Consider the following 20281-nt stretch of genomic DNA (forward strand, 5'->3'; position numbering starts at 1 on the left):
AGAGAGGACCCAAATAAACAAAATCAGAAATGAAAGAGGTGAAATAACAACAGACCCCGACGAAATACAAAGGATTGTTACAAAATACTACGAACAACTCTATTCCAACAAACTGGACAACCTGGAGGAAATGGACATATTCCTAGACAAATACAACCTTCCAAAACTCAATCAGGAAGAATCTAAACAGCTCAACAGGCCAGTAACTATGGAAGAAATTGAAGCAGTCATCAAAAAGCTTCCAGCAAACAAAAGCCCGGGGCCAGACGGCTTCACAGGAGAGTTTTACCAAACATTCAAGGAAGAACTAAAACCTATCCTCCTCAGACTATTCCAAAAAATTCAAGAGGAAGGAACACTTCTAGGCTCCTTCTATGAAGCCAGCATCACCCTAATACCAAAACCAGATAAAGACAACACAATGAAAGAGAATTACAGACCAATATCCCTCATGAACATAGATGCCAAAATCCTCAACAAAATCCTAGCAAATCGGCTCCAGCAATACATCAGAAAGATCATACATCATGACCAAGTAGGATTTATCCCAGGAATGCAAGGATGGTACAATTCCCGCAAATCAATAAATGTGATACATCACATAAACAAATTGAGAGATAAAAATCACATAGTCATATCAATAGATGCAGAAAAAGCATTTGACAAAATCCAACACCCTTTCTTGATAAAAACTCTCAACAAGGTGGGAATAGAAGGATCATACCTCAACATAATAAAAGCTATATATGATAAACCCACAGCAAACATCATACTCAATGGGCAAAAACTAAAACCATTTCCCCTAAGAACAGGAACAAGACAGGGATGCCCACTCTCACCACTCCTGTTTGACATAGTACTGGAAGTATTAGCTATCGCAATTAGGCAAGAAGAAGAAATAAAAGGCATCCAAATTGGAAAAGAAGAAGTGAAGCTGTCCTTATTTGCAGATGACATGATATTGTACATAAAAAACCCAAAAGATTCCATCAAAAAACTAATAGACTTAATAAATGAATTCGGCAATGTAGCGGGATACAAAATTAATGCCAATAAATCTATGGCATTTCTATACACCAATAGTGAACTTACAGAAAGAGAGACTAAAAAAGCAATCCCATTTACCATCGCACCAAAAAAATTAAGATACCTAGGAATAAACTTAACTAAGGAGGTAAAAGACCTATACTCGGAAAACTACAGGACACTGAAAAAAGAGATAGAGGAAGACGTAAACAGATGGAAGAACATACCATGTTCATGGATTGGTAGAATCAACATCATTAAAATGTCCATACTACCAAAAGCAATCTACAGATTCATTGCACTCCCCATCAAAATACCAACAGCATATTTCACAGACCTAGAAAGAAATCTCCAAAAATTCATCTGGAATAAAAAAAGACCCTGAATAGCTGCAGCAATCCTGAGAAAGAAGAATAAAGTAGGAGGGATCTCAATACCAGATTTCAAGCTGTATTACAAAGCCACGATTCTCAAAACAGCCTGGTACTGGCACAAGAACAGACATATAGATCAATGGAACAGAATAGAGAATCCAGATATCGACCCAAACCACTATGCTCAATTAATATTTGACAAAGGAGGCATGAACATACAATGGAGTCAAGACAGTCTCTTCAATAAATGGTGTTGGGAAAATTGGACACACACATGCAAAAAAATGAAACTAGATCACCAACTTACACCATACACAAAAATAAACTCAAAATGGATACAGGACTTAAACATAAGACGGGAAACCATAAAAATACTAGAGGAGTCCACAGGCAACTAAATCTCAGACATATGCCAAAAGAACTTCTTCACTGACACTGCCCCTAGGGCAATGGAAGCTAAAGAGAAAATAAACAAATGGGACTACATCAAAATAAAAAGCTTTTTTACAGTAAAAGAAACCATCAACAAAACAGCAAGAAAGCCCACTGCATGGGAGAACATATTTGCAAATGGCATCACTGATAAAGGTTTAATCTCCATCATCTACAGGCAGCTTATGCAACTTAATAAAAGGAAGATAAATGATCCAATTAAAAAATGGGCAACGGACCTAAACAGAATCTTTTCAAAAGAAGACAGAAGGAAGGCCAAGAGACACATGAAAACATGCTCAACGTCACTAATTATCCGAGAGATGCAAATCAAAACAACAATGAGGTACCATCTCACACCTGTCAGAATGGCTATCATCAACAAATCAATAAACGACAAGTGTTGGCGAGGATGCGGAGAAAAAGGAACCCTCCTGCACTGCTGGTGGGAATGCAGACTGGTGCAGCCACTGTGGAGAACAGTATGGAGTTTCCTCAAAAAACTGAAAATGGAACTCCCATTTGACCCAGTAATCCCACTCCTGGGAATATATCCGAAGAAACTAGAAACACCAATCAGAATGGATATATGCACCCCTATGTTCATAGCAGCACAATTTACAATAGCTAAGATTTGGAAACAGCCTAGGTGCCCGTCAGCAGATGACTGGATCAGAAAACTGTGGTACATCTACACAATGGAATACTATGCTGCCATAAAAAGAAGGGATTCTCATCATTTGCAGCAACCTGGATGGAATTGGAGAATATTATACTAAGTGAAATAAGCCAGTCAATGAAAGAAAAATACCACATGATCTCACTCATTTATGGATAATAAAGAACATTATAAACTGATGAACAAAAAGATAGATACAGAGACAGTAAAGCAACAAACAGACTTTCAAATTACAGGGGGAAAGTTAGGGAGAGGTGGGGGAGATAAGAAATCAAACGAAGGACTTGTATGCATGCATATAAGCATAAACAATGGACGCAAAACTCTGGGGGGTCAGGGCATGTATGGGTGTGGGGTGGGGGGGGTAATGGTAAGATATGTACACATATAATACCTCAAAAAAAATAAAAAAGAAACAGAGAGAACCGAAATAAATAAAACCAGAAATGAAAGAGGTTAAGTAACAACTTACCCCCCAGAAATGCAAAGTATTGTAAAAAAAAAAATACAATTAATGACTTTATTCCAACAAGCTGGACAACCTGGATAAAATGGACATATTCCTAGAAAAATAAAATCTTCCAAAAGTCAATCAGGAACAATAAAAATACCTGAATAGGCCAATAAGTACTGATGAAATTGAAGCAGTAATAAAAAAAACTTCCAGCAAACAAAAGCCCTGGTTGGGATGGCTTCACAGGGGATTTTTACCAGACATTCGAAGAAGAATTAACACCTATCGTCCTCAAACAATTCCAAAAAATTCAACAATTCCATGCTCTTTCTACAAGGCCAGCATTACCCTAATTCCAAAACCAGATAAAGACACTATAAAGAAAGAGAATTACAGGCCAATATCCCTGATAAACATAGATGCTAATATCCTCAACAAAATATTAGTAAATCAGATCCAGCAATATGTTAAGAAGATCATACACCATGGACAAGTGGGATTTATTCTGGAGATTAAGGCAGGGACAATATTCAAAAATCAATAAATGTGAAACATCACATAAACAGATTGTAAGACAAAAATCACATGATCATGTTAATTGATGCAGAAAAAGCATTCGACAAAATCCAACACCCTTTTTTGATAAAAACTCTGAGCAAAGTGGGAATAGAGAGATCATATCTCAACATAATAAAATCCATATATGACAAATCTACAGCCAATAGCATACTCAATGGGCAAAAACTAGAACCATTTCCCCTAAGAACAGGAACAAGACAGGGATGCTTGCTTTCACCACTCTTATTCACCATAGTACTGGAAGTGCTAGCCATAGCGATCAGACAAGAAATAAAAGGCATCCAAATTGGAAAGGAGGATGTAAAACCCTCATTATTTGCAGATGACATAATATTGTACATAGAAACCCCTAAAGATTCCATAATAAAATTTCTAGATTTAATAAATGAATTTGGCAACATAGCAGAATATAAAATTAATAAGATTTATGAACACCAATAAAGAACTCTCAGAAAGAAGAGAAACTAGAATAAAAATCCCTTTTACCATTGCAAAAAAATAAAAATTAAGGTACTTAGGAATAAACTTAACCATGAAAGTAAAAGACCTGTACTCAGAAAACTATAGGATGTTTAAAAAAGATATAGAGGAAGATATAAACAGGTAGAAGAATATACTATATTCATCGATTGGTAGAATCAACACCATTAAAATATCCATACAACCCAAAGCAATCTATAGATTCAATGCAATCCCTATAAATTACCAACAGCATATTTCAAAAATCTAGAACAAACACTGCAAAATTTGTATGGAACCCAAAAAGACCCCAAATAGTTGCAGCAATTTTGAGAAAAAAGAACAGATTTGGAGGGATCACAATACCAGATATCAAGTTATACTACAAAGCCACTGTACTCAAAACAGCCTGGTACTGGCACAAGAACGGGCATTTAGGTCAATGGAACAAAACAGAGAACTCCGAAATTGACCCAAGCCATTATGCTCAATTAATATTTGACAAAGGAGGCAAGAGCATACAATGGAGTCAAGACAATCTCTTCAATAAATGGTGTTGGGAAAATTGGACAGGTACATGCAAAAAAATGTAAGTAGACCACCAACTTACACCATATCTATATATATAAAAGCCAAGCAACTGGAACGACTAGAATGATTGGTCGCTATGACGCGCGCTGTGGCCAACCAACCTCTCATGGTCCTTCCCCCGGCTGGGCTGGCCCCCGATCGCTCTACCCCACCCAATTGGGGGCAGAGCCAGCTGGCCAACCTCCTGTGGCTTCCTCCTGGCTGGCCTGCCCCGATCAGCCCAGATCTGGGCGGGCCAGCTGGAACCCACCCGTGCACAAATTTGTGCACTGGGCCTCTAGTACAAAAATAAACTCAGAATCGATAAAAAACTTAAATGTTAAGTCGTGAAACCATAAAAATCTTAGAAGAAACCATAGGCACCAACATCTCAGACATGTCTCACAGCAATGTTTACCGATACATTTCCTAGGGCAGTGGTCGGCAAACTCATTAGTCAACAGAGCCAAATAGCAACAGTACAACGATTGAAATTTCTTTTGAGAGCCAAATTTTTTAAACTTAAACTTCTTCTAACGCCAATTCTTCAAAATAGACTCGCCCAGGCCGTGGTATTTTGTGGAAGAGCCACACTCAAGGGGCCAAAGAGCCGCATGTGGCTCTCGAGCCGCAGTTTGCTGACCACGGTCCTAGGGCAAAGGAAACAAAGAAGAAAATAAACAAATAGGACTATATCAAAATAAAAAGTTTCTGCACAGCAGAAGAAACCATCAACAAAATGACAAGAGAGCCCATTGCATGGGAGAACGTATTTGCCAATGATACATTCAATAACATCCAAAATATATACAGAACTTATACAACTTAACAAAAGGAAGACAAACAACCCAATTAAAAAATTGGCAAAGGACCTAAATAGACACTTCTCCAAAGTGGAAATACATTAGGCCAAGAGGTCAATGGGGGAGATAAGGAGCATATGTAACATTTTCAACAATAAGGATTTTTAAAATAATAAAAAAATACTCTAGAATTTTACACTCAACTTTGCCCTCATTTGTAAAACATAAATTCATTCAAATAAAAATTATTTTCCATGATCTATTCAATGATATAGTCAGCTATTATTCAATGCTTTGTTCTATTTTTAATTGTTTATAATCCCTGTTATTATATGCAAATATAAGACCTTTTTGGGTAGGCAGAATGGGAGATACTAAATAAGTCAAATATTAAGTAAGAAAAAAACCAATTTTAATTAATAAAGCTCTGTTTCTGAAAGTGATTCTATCTATTTATTTAGTTTGTCTGAATAGAATTGGAAAATGTCAGGCAGTGAGAACTAGAAAAGTGGTCTGATGACCATGCTGAGGTAAAGTCAGGAAAAGAACATCTATTTCAAAATTTCCCAAGGGATTCTCTATTACTTTGCATTCATGGGACTATTCAGTAATACTTCAAACGTAAGAAATATTTAGCCCTATTAATTGCATAATAAAGTATACCTTAATCACAAGCACTTAGGGCTCAGAAAAAAAGCTCAAAATATTTATTACGTGTTTTTCCAAATTCAACAATATGATTAGATGCTTTTCGTTTTTATTCTTAACTTAGATTTAAAAGTAGCACTTTGGATTCACTTTCTCTCCACTTATGCTTTCAGTTTAGTACATAAGCAAAACTCTTGGGCGCCCTGCTGGTGTAGCTCAGTGGTTGAGCATTGACATATGAACCAGGAGGTCATGGTTCGATTCCCGATCAGGGCACATGCCCAGGTTGTGGGCTTGATCCCCAGCGTGGGGCATACAGTAGGCAGCTGATCAAGATTCTCTTTCATCATTGATGTTTCTATTTTCTCTCCCTCTCCCTTCCTCTCTGAAATCAATAAAGATATATTTAAAAAACAAACAAAAAACAAAAACCCATGGGAACTAGGGACACATGTGGCAAATTTCTACAAGTCCTCAGTTTCTTTCACTGCCTTTTTCCTCACTTGCAAAATTCTTCAGTCACAGGAGAAAGAGTAAATCCTCACTATAGACAAAAGAGATGATTCCTGTTATTAAACTCATTTTAAACACACACTACTTCCTTGGCTATTAATTGCTTTGTTTTATTCTCAAGTTCTTAGAGGGTTTCCAAGGCCCTTCATAATCTTTTCCCCTTTTTCTGTCCCTAGACATCATCTCTACCTCATTAGTTACTTAGTGGCCCTCCTCTTGTCTTCATTCTGCTTTGTCCTGTGATTTTCATTTGACTAATGGAGCCCTCCCCACCTTTATTCACCTTATAACATCTGTATATATTTTCATGTACACTGTTTATTTACGATGTGTCTTTCCATAGGCTATAATTTTCATGAAAGAAGGAGTATTATCTGTACCCTAGCAGCTGGCATTTAATAAGCAATACATATTAGATAAATAAATAAATTCTACTGTTTTCTTTTAAATGAAAAATCTTTAGGAAGCAAACTGGAACACATGGAGGTATCATACTACCTGACTTCAAATTATACTATAGAGCTACAATAATCAAAACATGTTATTGGTAGAAAAACAGACACGGAGATCAATGAAACAGAATTGAGAGCCCAGATATAAAACCACGTGTATATGGGCAGATAATTTCGACAAAAGGAGCCAGAAATACACAATGCAGTAAAGAAAGCCTCTTCAATAAATGGTGCTAGGAAAATTGAAAAGCCACATACAAAAGAATGAAACTGGATTACAGTTTGTCAGCATGTACAAAAATTAATTCAAAGTGAATCAAATATCAAAATATATTATCTAAAACAATAAATTACACAAAAAAACATAGGTACTAAACTTACAGATTTTGTTCATAGAGAAGACTTGATGAACTTGACCCCAAAGGCAAGAGAAGGCAAAAATAAATGAATGGGACTATATCAAACTAAAAAGTTTTTGCATAGCAAAGGAACCTGACAACAAAGCAAAGAGGCAACCTACCAAATGGGAGATGATATTTACAAACAAAGGCTACAACACAGGTTTAATATCCAATATATAAAAAGAACTCATAAAATTCAACATTTAACAAACAAACAATCCAATTAAAAGATGGGCAGAGAACCTGAACGACACCTCTCCCAAGAAGACATACAAACAGCCAACAGATATATGAAGAGATGTTCAACCTTACTAGCAATTATGGAAATACATATTAAAACTACAATGAGCTACCACTTCATACCTGTTAGAAGCAGGAGGCAGCTGATTGATGTTTCTCTCCCATCAATGTTTCTATCTCTCTATTCCTCTCCCTTCTCTCTAAAAATCAATAAAAACATTTTTAAAAATGTCCATTTTACCTAAAGCAATCTATAGTTTCAGAGCAATTCCTATCAAAATACCAACAGAACTAGAACAAATAATCCAAAAATTTATATGGAACCACAAAAGATCCTGAATAGCCTCAGCAATCTTTTTTTTTTTTAGCCTCAGCAATCTTAATAAAGAGGAACAAAGTTGGAGGTATCAAGCTACCTGATATCAAACTATACTACAAGGCTCTAGTAATCAAAACATCATTATACTAGCATAAAAACAGACACACAGATTAATGAAACAGAACAGAGAACTCAAAAATAAATCCATACCAATATGGTCAGTTAGTATTTGACAAAGGAGGTCAAGAAAATACAATGGGGTAAAGACAGTCTATTCAATAAATGGTGTTGGGAAAATTGAACAGGCACATGAAAAAAATTTAAACTAGGTGTTTAATTAAACTAGGCCACTTTTAACAACATATATAAGAATAAACTCAAAATGGATAAAAGACTGAAATACTCGAAGTCATGAGACTCCTAGAAGGAAATACAGGCAGTATAATCTCTTGACATTTCTCTTAGCAATATTTTTCTGATATATTTCCTTGAGCAAAGGAAACAAAAGAAAAAAAACAAAACAAATGAAACTACATCAAACTAAAAAGTTTTTGCACAGTAAAGGATACTTTCAACAAAACAAAAAGGCAGCCTACTGAATGGGAGAACATATTCGCCAATGGCAGATCTGATAAAGGGTTAATATCCAAAATCTATAAAGGACTCATACAACCCAACACCAAAGAACCCCCAAATAATCCTATTTAAAAATTGGCAGAGGACCTGAATAGACACTTCTTCAAAGAAGACAAACAGATGGCCAACAGACATATGAAAAGATGTTCAACATCACTAATCATCAGAGAAATGCAAATTAAAAGCACCTCATATCTGTCAGAATGGCTATCATCCATAAACCAACAAACAAGTGTTAGCGAGGATGTGGAAAAAGGGAACACTTGTGCACTATTATAGGTGGGAATGCAGACTGGTGCAGCCATTATGGAAAACAGTATGGATGATCCATAGTTTAATTTTTAAAAAATTAAAAAATCAAGCTACCTTATGACCCAGCAATCCCACTTCTTGGTATATAGCTGAAGAAACCCAAAACACTAATTTGAAAGAATATGTGCACCCCTATGTTCACTGCAGCAACCCAAGTGCCCATCAATAGGTGAGAGGATAAAAAAGCTGTCATACATACGGTATATACAATGGAATATTACTTGACCATAAAAAAGAATGTACTCTTACAATTTGCGACTGCATGGATCGACTTAGAGGGTATTATGTTAAGTAAATCGGTCCGAGAAAGACAAGTACCATATGATTTAACTTACATTGGAATCTAAACTATGTAAATGAAAAAAATACTAGAAACAAATTCATAGATACAGAGAAGAGACTAATGGTTACCAGAGGGCAGCAGGGCTGGGGGACAGGGTGAAAAAGGTGAAAAGATTAAGAAGACAAATTAGTAGTTACAAAATAGTCATGGGGATGTAAATTATGTATGGTGCCAGGTGGGTACTGGGATATACTGGGGGAACCACTTTGTAAAGTACATGATTGTCTAACCAGTGTGCTGTATACCTGAAATTAGTACAAAAATAATACTGGAAAAAAATTAAAACAGATTATACTATAATCCAGCAACTGCACTCCTCATTATCTACCTAGGAGACACTCAAACAGACCCATGTTCACAATAGTATTATTCAAAATAGCCAAAAGGTTAAAACAATCCAAGTGTTTATCAAGAGATGGATAAACAAATGTGGTATATACAAACAATGAATATTAGTCAGTTATAAAAAGGAATGAAATTCTGATACATGCTACAATATGTAAACAACATACTACGTATAATAAGGCACACAAAAGGAAAACTAGTGTTTGTTTTCCACTTATAGTTATCTAGAATAGGTAATTCACAGAGAGAAAGTAGAATAGGTTATAGACACTGGTGGAGTAGAATGGGGAGTTACTGTTTAATGGGAATGGAGCTTCTGTTTGAGAAGAACAAGAAGTTCTGGAGAGGAATGGTGGTAATGGCTGGACAACATGGGGAATATACTTAATGGCACTGAGCTGTACACTTAAAATGGTAAATTTTGTTATATATGTTTTACCTCAATTTAAAGACATTAAGTAAAATTCAACAGAAGAAATACATGTAAGTTCTACTTAGTGCCATATAGGGAGATTTCCACAACCCCTACAGGGAGGTGGCCTAGCGTGGTGAAATGTTTGAGGTGACAGGTTCTGAATGAAGCTGCACTGCCCAGTTCAATCCTGACTCTATTCTTTGTAGCTGTATGACCTAAGGCAAGTCGCTTCATCCCTCTGGTTAGGCTCCACATCTAAAGGAAGATAATGGCATCTTTCTCATTGGGTTGTTGTGAAGATTAATGAGTTAACTCACACATAGCATTATGTCCCTTAGAATGAATTAATTCATATAAAGCACTGATGTAAAGAGATCAATAACAATGAACTCCTTGTTAGTAGCTACCTAAACCCACCAGTCACACATCCAAAATTTAATTTGAAATGTCTTTAATCTGAAACTATTTTGGTGTTCAAATTCTGAAAATTACCTAGTACTAATTCATAAATTCTCAGGTATACATGATCAGAAACAGGTTTTATCATTTTATTTTGATTTGTCAGCTCTATGTGCTTTTCCTACAGTTGACTCTTCAACAAACGGGTTTGAACTGCATGCATGCACTTATAGGTAGATTTTTTTTCAATAAATATTGTTAAATGTATTTTCTCTTCCTTATGACTTTCTTAGTAGCATTTTATTTTTTCTAGCTTATTTTATTGTAAGAATACAGTATTTAGCATATAAAACATACAAAATATGATAACTGACTATGTTATTGGTAAGGTTTCTGATTAACAGTAGGTTATTTATTAGTAATTAGGTTTTTTGGGGAGTCAAAAGTTGTACACGGATTTTTTACTGCACGGAGGAGGGGTGAGGGTCAGCATTTCATGTTGTCCAAGGGTCAACTATAGATTTCAGATGGTAGTAAGAAACATTTATACATTATACATCCTTTACTGTCTCTTCCCTCCACATATCACTAATTTGCTCCTTCAATTTACTAAGTCACTTGCATCTGTTATGCAAAGTTGCACCCACAAAGACACTTAAATTTATAATAGGTTCATAGCAGTTTATTTGCTCTAAAATTCATACTACGTACTCATTTCTATTATACATTTCTACTTAAAACTTGCAAAAATATTTTGTCTCAAAGGAACACTATATACTTACCAACTGAAGATAGAAATCAGTAGGACTATTTATATGACAAACCATAACGGAAACATCTGTCATTTCTTTAGGCAAAATAGGTGGATGATAGTGTAAAATCATATTTTTTTCAGAATGACTTCTTGGTGAGTGTGACCTAAACCTAATTAAAAGAATAATTAAAACATAAGCAGGAGCCATTTTCTTGAAGTCTCTTCTCTCAGTGACTTGATCTGAAGAAAGGACTTGCACATACATTGATTTATCTACCAAGAGTATTCCCTTTCCAATTTCTCTCTTCTAACTTATAACACTTCTTGGTATTATCTCCAATTATCAAACTAGGTTAAATAAGATGTCAAGCCCTGGCCAGTGTTGGTCAGTGGTTAGAGTGTCAGACCACACACCAAAAGGTTGAGGGTTCGATTCCCAGTCAAGGGCACATACATGGGTTGCAGGTTTGATCTCTGCCCTGACTGGGAGGCAGGCAACCAATTGATGTGCCTCTCTCACCTCTCTCTCCCCTCCCCACCTGCTTTTCCACTTTCTCTACAGATCAATGGGAAAAATATCCTTGGATGGGGATTACAAAAAAAAAAAGTCAAGTCTCAAAACTCAATAATTAATCTTCAAATTGGTGTTGGAGCATTTTTGAGCTGGATCTGTAAACTCTACTCAGAGTCTAAGTTTCTGCTCTTTTAGTTGAACTGGTAACCACTCTGTGGTAGCAGTCAATGAGGACAGTTGTGTGCTCTCCATGTCTCCTTCTGGCTCCCAGACTCTACTCTTATTTTTCAGAATGGAACCTACTTGGTTCACTTCCAGAGTTATATAACCACTCAGAACAGAAAGTATCTTCCACTATCTCTGTGGTAACTTAGTCATCTTCATTCATCAGAGATGAAGAAGGAAAGGAAGTTATAGTACCCACACTAGAGGCCCGGTGCACAAAATTCGTGCATGGGAGGGGGGGTTCCCCTCAGCCCAACCCTCTCCAATCCGGGACCCCTTGGGGGATGTTCGACTGCCTGGGATTGGGCCTAAACCAGCAGTCAGACATCCCTCTCACAGTCCTGCTGGCTCCTAATCGCTCACCTGCCTGCCTGCCTGGTCGCCCCTAACTGACCCCCCTGCCGGCCTGGTTGCCCCCAACTGTCCCCCTGCCGGCCTGGTTGCCCCCAACTGTCCCCCTGCTGGCCTGGTTGCCCCCAACCGCCCCCCCCCCACTGGCCTGGTCGCCCCTCATGGCTCCCCCACCCCCCACCGGCCTGGTTGCCCCATGTAGCCTGCTGTTCAGTCATTTGGTCATCCCTCACTACCCGCCCTGCTGGCCTGGTAGTAGGCAGCCATCTTGTGAGGGTGTGAGGGTTAATTTTAATATTACCTCTTTATTATATAGGATTCTAGAGCCATATATTAAATACAGAATGGTTAGAATATTGAAGTCAGGAATTGTCAAACTACAATTATTAAAATCCTAGTGTAGTTACTTGTGAACTTATCAAGAGTATAAAAAATGTTCAGTAACTACACATAGTTTCTACTTTGAGGTACCTAACTTTCTCTATTTCCATAAATCAAATGATCTGAATGTAGTTTTCACAGGCAATTGTAATTAGAAAACTTGACAGCAATATTTTTAACCTCTTACAGAGTATGTTGAGGTTTACTTTGGGCCCATAGTTTTAAAGGTAAAATCTGCTATTCCAATTTATAGCTATTATCTCAAAAAATATTTAAGGTTTAATAAATTACTTACCTGGCCAGTTCCATAAAAACTAATGCATCTCTAAGAGACACAGGCATGTCACTGCTTATTTTATTTGTTGGTGGTTTCTGCAGATCTACAATAAGCACACCATCTTCTTCTCTAAAAACTTTCATTAAAACAGCCTTGTTATTTACCATTTTCAAAAATTCTACTTTAGCTTCTTCTCCCCAAGCTTCATTCTGTGTAAAAAGTTAAGTTATAATGTACTTCATAATTATAATTAGTTCTAATGTTACAATATTCTGAATTTAGCTTAAAAACAACCAAAGTCTGAAAATCTGAGCAGAGGCACTGAGCCAACCACAGATATTAAGTAGCAGCTGGGGCCACAAACCTAAGGACAGTCTTAGGGATGCATGGAGTGTGGGTCATACTTTGATTTATAAATATTGTCTCAAGGTTCCATAGCTACTGCACTTCAGGACTTAATTTCATGGCTGAATATTAGTATGAAGATTATAAATATTTCCAAAAAAACTCCAGTATTACATATGAATTTTCCACTTAAATGATGAAAATTCAAAAGATAATTTTTGAAGTATAATGAAAGCCATGCAATACAATCAAGATATTTCTAATCATCAGTTACCTTAGTTCTCATTACTAGCAATATGTGAAGTATACACTACTTAAATAATAAAGAAAAATATTCACCAGTTGGAAAAAGGTTTTTTAAGTTTATTTTTGAAATTTTAAGTAGCTAAACATAAAGTAAATTTTAAGGATTAAAAGTACACATTCCTTAAAAACAAAAAATAAAACATCTTTCTAAAGATTTTATGAGTATAAAAGTAAAGCCTACTTAGAATAAAAGACTTAAAAAAGAACAATTTTACCACTTTGAGGAAAACACCAGTCTATTATTTTTATATTTCCTCCTAGATTTTATTTATTCATTCTTTCAAATATCTGCTAAATGTTTACTATGTGTTAGATGATCTGTTACATGCCTGGAGTACAATGATGAGCAAAGAGAGACTTCTTCTTTCATAATAATACTAGAAGCCCGATGCACGAAATTCGTGCACGGCGGGGGGTTGTCCCTCAGCCCAGCCTGTACCCTCTCCAATCTGGGATCCCTCTCACAATCCAGGACTGCTGGCTCCCAACTGCTTGCCTGCCTGCCTTCCTGATTTCCCCTAACCGCTTCTGCCTGCCAGCCTGATCACCCCCTAACCACTCCGCTGCCAGCCTGGTTGATGCTTAACTGCTCCCCTGCCAGCCTGTTTGCCCCCAACTTCCCTCCTCTGCCATCCTGGTCACCCCTAACTGCCCTCTCCTGCAGGGTTGATCACCTCCAACTGCCCTCCCTTGCAGGCCTGGTCTCTCACAACTGCCCTCCCTTGCAGGCCGGGTGCCTCCCAACTGCCCTCTCCTGCTGGCCATCTTGTAGTGGCCATCTTGTGTCCACATGGGGGCAGGATCTTTGACCACATGGGGGCAGCTATATTGTGTGTTGCAGTGATGATCAATCTGTATATTACTCTTTTATTAGATAGGATAGAGGCCTGGTACAGGGGTGGGGGCCAGCTGGTTTGCCCTGAAGGGTGTCACAGATAAGGGTGGGGGTTCCCTTGGGGTGTGGGGCGGCCTGAGCGAGGGGCCTGTGGTGGTTTGCAGGTGGGCCACGCCCCCTGGCAACCCAAGGGGAGGCCCTGGTATCTGGAATTTATTTTCCTTCTACAATTGAAACTTTGTAGCCTTAAGTGGTTGAGCTTGGCCAGGGTGTGCGGAAAGCTTTGCTTCCCCTGTTGCCGCCGGCAACCCTGGCCTGCTCTCTCAAGCTCCATTCTGCCGCCATTTGTTTGAATTTGTTTACCTTCTATAATTGAAACTTTGTAGCTTGAGTGGAGGCTTAGGCCTGCAACGGCTATGGAAAGCTTGGCTTCTTCTGTTACCTGGGAAACCTTGCTCTCTGTGGCTGTAGCCATCTTGGATTGGGGTTAATTTGCATACTCGCCCTGATTGGCTGGTGGGCGTGGTTTGGCTGGTGGGCGTGGCTTATGTAGCGGAGTGATGGTTAATTTGCATATTACCATTTTATTAGAGAGGATAACTACTTGACATGCATTCTTATCTCCTAGGAGTTTGCAATGTTGCTGGGGAATATGCAGATATCTATACTAATAAAAGAGTAATATGCTAATTAGAGCAGACATCTTCTAGATGTCCATACGGACAAAACCACAGTGCCTGTGAGGGCCTAGGGCCGACGCTGCGCGGGAGGGGCGGGCCAGTCCGGCGCCACAGGAGAGGGGGGAGCCGCAGCTCAGACAGCCATGGCAGCTGCAAGGGCCTGGGCTCAGGCAGCCGTGGCGACTGGCAATGGTAGCAACAGCGGGGTGATGGGGGCGGCGCCTGCCCCTGATTGGCCAGGTCGCCTCCTGCAGAGGGAGGCCAGATTGCAGCTTAGGCCAGGGGCGAGGCAGAGGCGGTTAGGGGTGATCAGGCTGGCAGGGGAGCAAGTTAAGTGCAATCAGGCCAGCAGGGGGACAAGGTAGGGGCGATAAAGCTGGCAGGAGGTCAAGGTAGGGGCAATCAGGCTGGCAGGCAGAGGCAGTTAGGGGCGATCAGGCATGCAGGCAGGTGAATGGTTAGGAGCCAGTTGTCCCATATTGTGAGGGATGTCCGACTGCTGGTTCAGGATTGGGCCTAAACTGGCAATCGGACATCCCCCGAGGAGTCCCAGATTGGAGAGGGTGCAGGCCGGGCTGAGGAACCCCCCAACCCCTGTGCACAAATTTCGTGCACTGGGCCTCTAGTTAATAAATAATACAAAGCAGAATGCTATATGGGCTATAAATAGAGTAATGAACAAAGTGCCATGGAAACAGTGAAGAAATGTACAGAAACACAAACCACAACATATTTTATTTTTCCACACTTATTTGACTGCAAAACTTAGTGGTTTACTTGGATATTTCACCTATCACTATGTTCATATATGCTTATTCAACTCAATTTCCCACTAAGAACATTTCCAGTTGTGGAAAATGAAGTTCATCTCCTTTTTCATTGGCACTATCAGATAATTATGTAAAATGTATTTACTAGAATTGGTGCCTTAAACCTATACTCAGCAATCTGACTGACAATACCTAGCTAAAACTGGAATACTTTAGCCCCCGAAGAAGAAAGCATAATTTCAGTTTTACTTACTGAATTCTGTGGAACAATGTCCTTCAATGAGCATGGCTGTGCTAATGGCTGGAAGTCTTTCAGCAGCCCTTCAATGTATGGTTCAGACTTCCTTAGGACCAGACATAAGTCATTTAGTACTATATGTTGCTCAGCAATGTGTTCTGATTTCACATGGGTATCACCAACTCTAGGAAGAATTCCAGTAATATTTTTTGAAAATAATGCTTCAAACCCAAACTTGCTTTCTAAGGATACTCTCCTTAGGTTAAATCTTCTAGAAAGTTATATACTAGTTCATACTTTCGTACAATATAGATTTAATCTAGCTTTTTTAAAAATATATTTTATTGGTTTTTTACAGAGAGGAAGAGAGAGGGATAGAGAGTTAGAAACATCAATGAGAGAGAAACATCGATCAGTTGCCTCCTGCACACTCCCTACTGGGGATGTGCCTGCAACCAAGATACATGCCCTTGACAGGAATCGAACCTGGGACCTTTCAGTCTGCAGGCCGACGTTCTATCCACTCAGCCAAACCGGTTAGGGCTAATCTAGCTTTTAAGTATAGACACTGTTGCTACCTATATAATTAAATCTCAATTGCCTTTACCTGAATTATCTTTCATATATCTACTTAAACTTAAGGGGATAATGATGCCCCAAGTAGAAATCTATTTATTTATAAAGCTATGACTATTAAGTAATTAGTGATCATGCTGTAGTTAATACTGGTCCTTACTACAGAAAGATTTTCAGTTTGTTTTATTTTCCTAGAACACTGAGAGAAACATTTTTGAAAATCTATAATGAGCTAGACACTATACCACTTTAACATGCATTAATAAAATTATATAAAACTGATTAAAATTTTTACTCAATCATCCTGCAGCTATAAAGGAACTGTTTTTATGCATAATTCCCCTGCTTTGAAGCACCAAAGAAGAGTATTTAAGTTTGGATACATCAAAAAGCTCCTTTTCCAAGTTCCCTGTCTAGTAACACTGATAAATGATATTACTGTACTAATTTAGTAATTAGTAAGACAAATTATAGAGCAAACTTAGAAAGCATATGTCATGGAAATGAAGATATATAAATTACTCCTCTCTACCCTTTCCCAATTTCCTTTATTCTTTAGTATTGACCCTCTCCCCAATCACAAATGTTTCCAAGCAGGCCAGGAATACACAATAATTATAAAGTAGCATACCCTGCAACAATTAGGACTTCAGAATTTCCAAAATCCACCATGAATATTTGTATTAGTGCAACTTCACCAACTGAAAATTTAGTTGGACTACAATGTTTCCTAATATTTTCATTTTCTATTGGAATTAATTCAGTGATAATACCTCGACACCACATTCCATTTCCAATACTGCTGACGAATACTGTTGCACCTAAATAATGAAGGAGACAAATCATTATCAATGTTAATGGAGAAAGAATACCTAATAAGCTCTAATTTACAAATGTGTACCTTAGTTTAACCACTAAGAAGTCTTAATTAATTTATCTACTGATGATATAGTACTATGTCAAGAGCTATGAGAAGGGTGAAGGTAGTATAGTATGACAGTTTCTAGTATACAGAATCTTTTGAACTAGATGGGGAGATAAAAACGAAGAATATTCAGCAATCACTTTTTGAGGACCTATGTTTCATGAACTATAAAAAAGATGAATGAGAGCATGCTGCCATCAACACACTCAAGAAAGGCCCTGTCTAATGTTGTTAAGTGGTTAGCGTTGGTCCATGCACCAAAGAGTCTCAAGTTCGATTTCCGGTCAAGGGCATGTACCTGTGTTTTGGGTTTGCTCCCTGCCCCTGGTTGGTCGGGGGATGAGTGTTGAAGGCAACCGATATGTCTTTAACAGCGATGTTTCTCTCTCTCTCTCTCTCTCTCTCTCTCTCTCTCTCTCTCTCTCTGTCTCTTCCCCATCCTGCTTCCCTTCCATACTCTCTCTGAAAATCAATGGAAGAAAATATCCTCGGGTAAGGATTAGCAGCCACAACAAAAAAAGGCATTCACGAAAGACAGGCAAATAATGACTCTAATACATTGTACTTAGAACAATAAAGACCTTCTACCCTTGTGCATGTACACACATGTATGTACAGATATACACATACTAAAATCTGTATAATACTTTGGTAACATAAAAAAGAATCAATTACTTTATCTTGGTTATCGGGAGAGTAAAGAAACAATGAAAGGCAGAGTGTGAAATGCCAAAATTAAATTAATACACAGTGGAGTTCAGAGAAGGGGAAGATGAATCAAGGACCTAATAGTAGAGAGATCAGATGAATTACAAATTAATAACCGGGGAGGGTGGAGAGTAAGAAAGAAAGAGACCTGAATTTGAATGCTTATTATGAGCTCAGCAATGTTTTAGTATTTTATGTTTGAATTCACTTATTCCCTCAACAAACCTGTGGAGATGGTACTTCCATCACATAGATGAGGAAATCAGGTAAAGAGAGGTTGAAAAGCTAGCCCAAGCCACACGGCTACTTAGAAGAGGTAGGAGGAGAATACTAGTCTTAGAGCACATTCTCTTAAAAACTAAGTTATGCATCACAGAAAAATTTGGTAATACTTGATCACTGATTATATACAGAGGGATGCTGAATAATCCCCTCTAATAAAACAGGACAGTTGAGAGGCACATCAAGGTGGCCCTTTAAAATTTTAAGCTCTACCAAAACATTTGTTTGGCCTTCAGGTTGTTGTGGACCTTCTCTTATTTTTATATACCACATAACCAATATTCTTAGTTTTAAACTACATATATTAAACCATTATTTCTTGCAACAGATAAGGTAAAAACACCTGTTAAAGCCATTTGTTGTTCTATATAATGAAGAAAAGGTAGGAAAAGGGAACAGCCTTCTAAAGTATCATATCACATTTCTCCCCTTCTCAAATCATAAATGAGTATTTAAATCATGTGTACTTACCTTGAAATAATAATAATTCTTAAAACAAAGGATGACTTTTTGGCTTTCTTAGAACATTTTCTGAATGTAAGCTGAGGTCTTTTGTGCACATACTAAATTTTGGAGAATTATTTGTGCCATAAAAATTAAGTTTAATACTATACTTCCCTCCTCCTAGATACTCATAATTTAAGCGTTATTTTTTGTTTTAAAATTATTAATTTTTGTCAAAAGTATATGATGATCCTAGGCTTCTAATATTCTGTTAAGCTACAAAGATGAGCTGAGAGTTAATTACACTTTTAAAGAACTACTATATAAGGCTAAACAGATAATACTTTTTGGTATTAGTTACACACAGATATTGCTATTAACAGAATGAGAAAAATGTTCTATTAGTAAGTCAAGCAAATCATATCTTCCTCTTATTACAGAGCGTAATCAAATTTAGTCAACAGGGTTATAAGGAAAATATTCATAAGGAAAGCTCAATTATGGCAAATTACACATACCCTTATAATTAGAATAGAACGATGAAGTTTCCCAACTACCTCCATGAGGTCCTAAGAAATGGATGCTGCTGTCCTCCTGCATCTCATGAAGTGTTCAAAAACATCCTCAACATTCATGTGTGAATGTCAAGGGACTGTCATCACACCACGAGGAATCATCTCAGAGGAACAGTTTCCCCTGGAGACAAGGGGGCAAACTACTTAACTCCCCTGCCCTGAATTTTATCATTTAAACAAAACGCATCTTGCTCCATAACAGTTTTTGTGTATATCTCACTCAGCAGCCAATTTTAATATTTAGCTAACTTACCTAAACAAAATTTAACTTATGTTAAATAATTCCAAAACTTTTATGCTTGGAGTATAAATCTGTATTATATATTTATATGGGTTGGCCAAATATTACAATATTTACATAAACCTGACATTTTAACTTGGAGTAATATTTCATTACCTAGCTCCAAAATGTCTGAAGGATCAAGGTGTAAACTCTTATTGCAAAACTGATTTATCATCTTTTCCAATACTGTTGCATCATTTATTTGTGAATACTTCCGAATGTAGAAGTGGCAAGGATGTATTACATGACTTACAAAAACTAGCTCTGGAGAACCTAGATAAGAACATTTAAACCACATTAATAAACCATAAGTTAGGAAAATAATTCACAAAAACTGAACGCAATATCCTCTAAACAAATAATAAGTGTTTTGTGGCACTGCAAACTCTAGAACATGTAGGTCCCACAAGAGT

The 20281-nt window shown here is 37.6% G+C and overlaps 1 protein-coding gene across 1 annotated transcript in view; it reads right to left on the bottom strand.

Moving 5' to 3' along the window:
• Positions 1-20281, bottom strand: part of RNF17 (ring finger protein 17) — a gene marked incomplete at its 5' end in the record, with an annotated part of 170164 nt that overhangs the window by 90879 nt on the left and 59004 nt on the right. Inside the window, 5 exons of the mRNA XM_079773503.1 lie at positions 11182-11323; positions 12920-13110; positions 16091-16259; positions 17283-17472; positions 19983-20141. Of these exons, the coding sequence (XP_079629629.1) occupies positions 11182-11323; positions 12920-13110; positions 16091-16259; positions 17283-17472; positions 19983-20141 (851 nt within the window). The remainder of the gene's footprint in view (positions 1-11181; positions 11324-12919; positions 13111-16090; positions 16260-17282; positions 17473-19982; positions 20142-20281) is intronic.

Source organism: Cnephaeus nilssonii, assembly GCF_951640355.1.
Source record: "Cnephaeus nilssonii genome assembly, chromosome: 6".
NCBI classification, from domain to species: Eukaryota; Metazoa; Chordata; class Mammalia; order Chiroptera; family Vespertilionidae; genus Cnephaeus; species Cnephaeus nilssonii.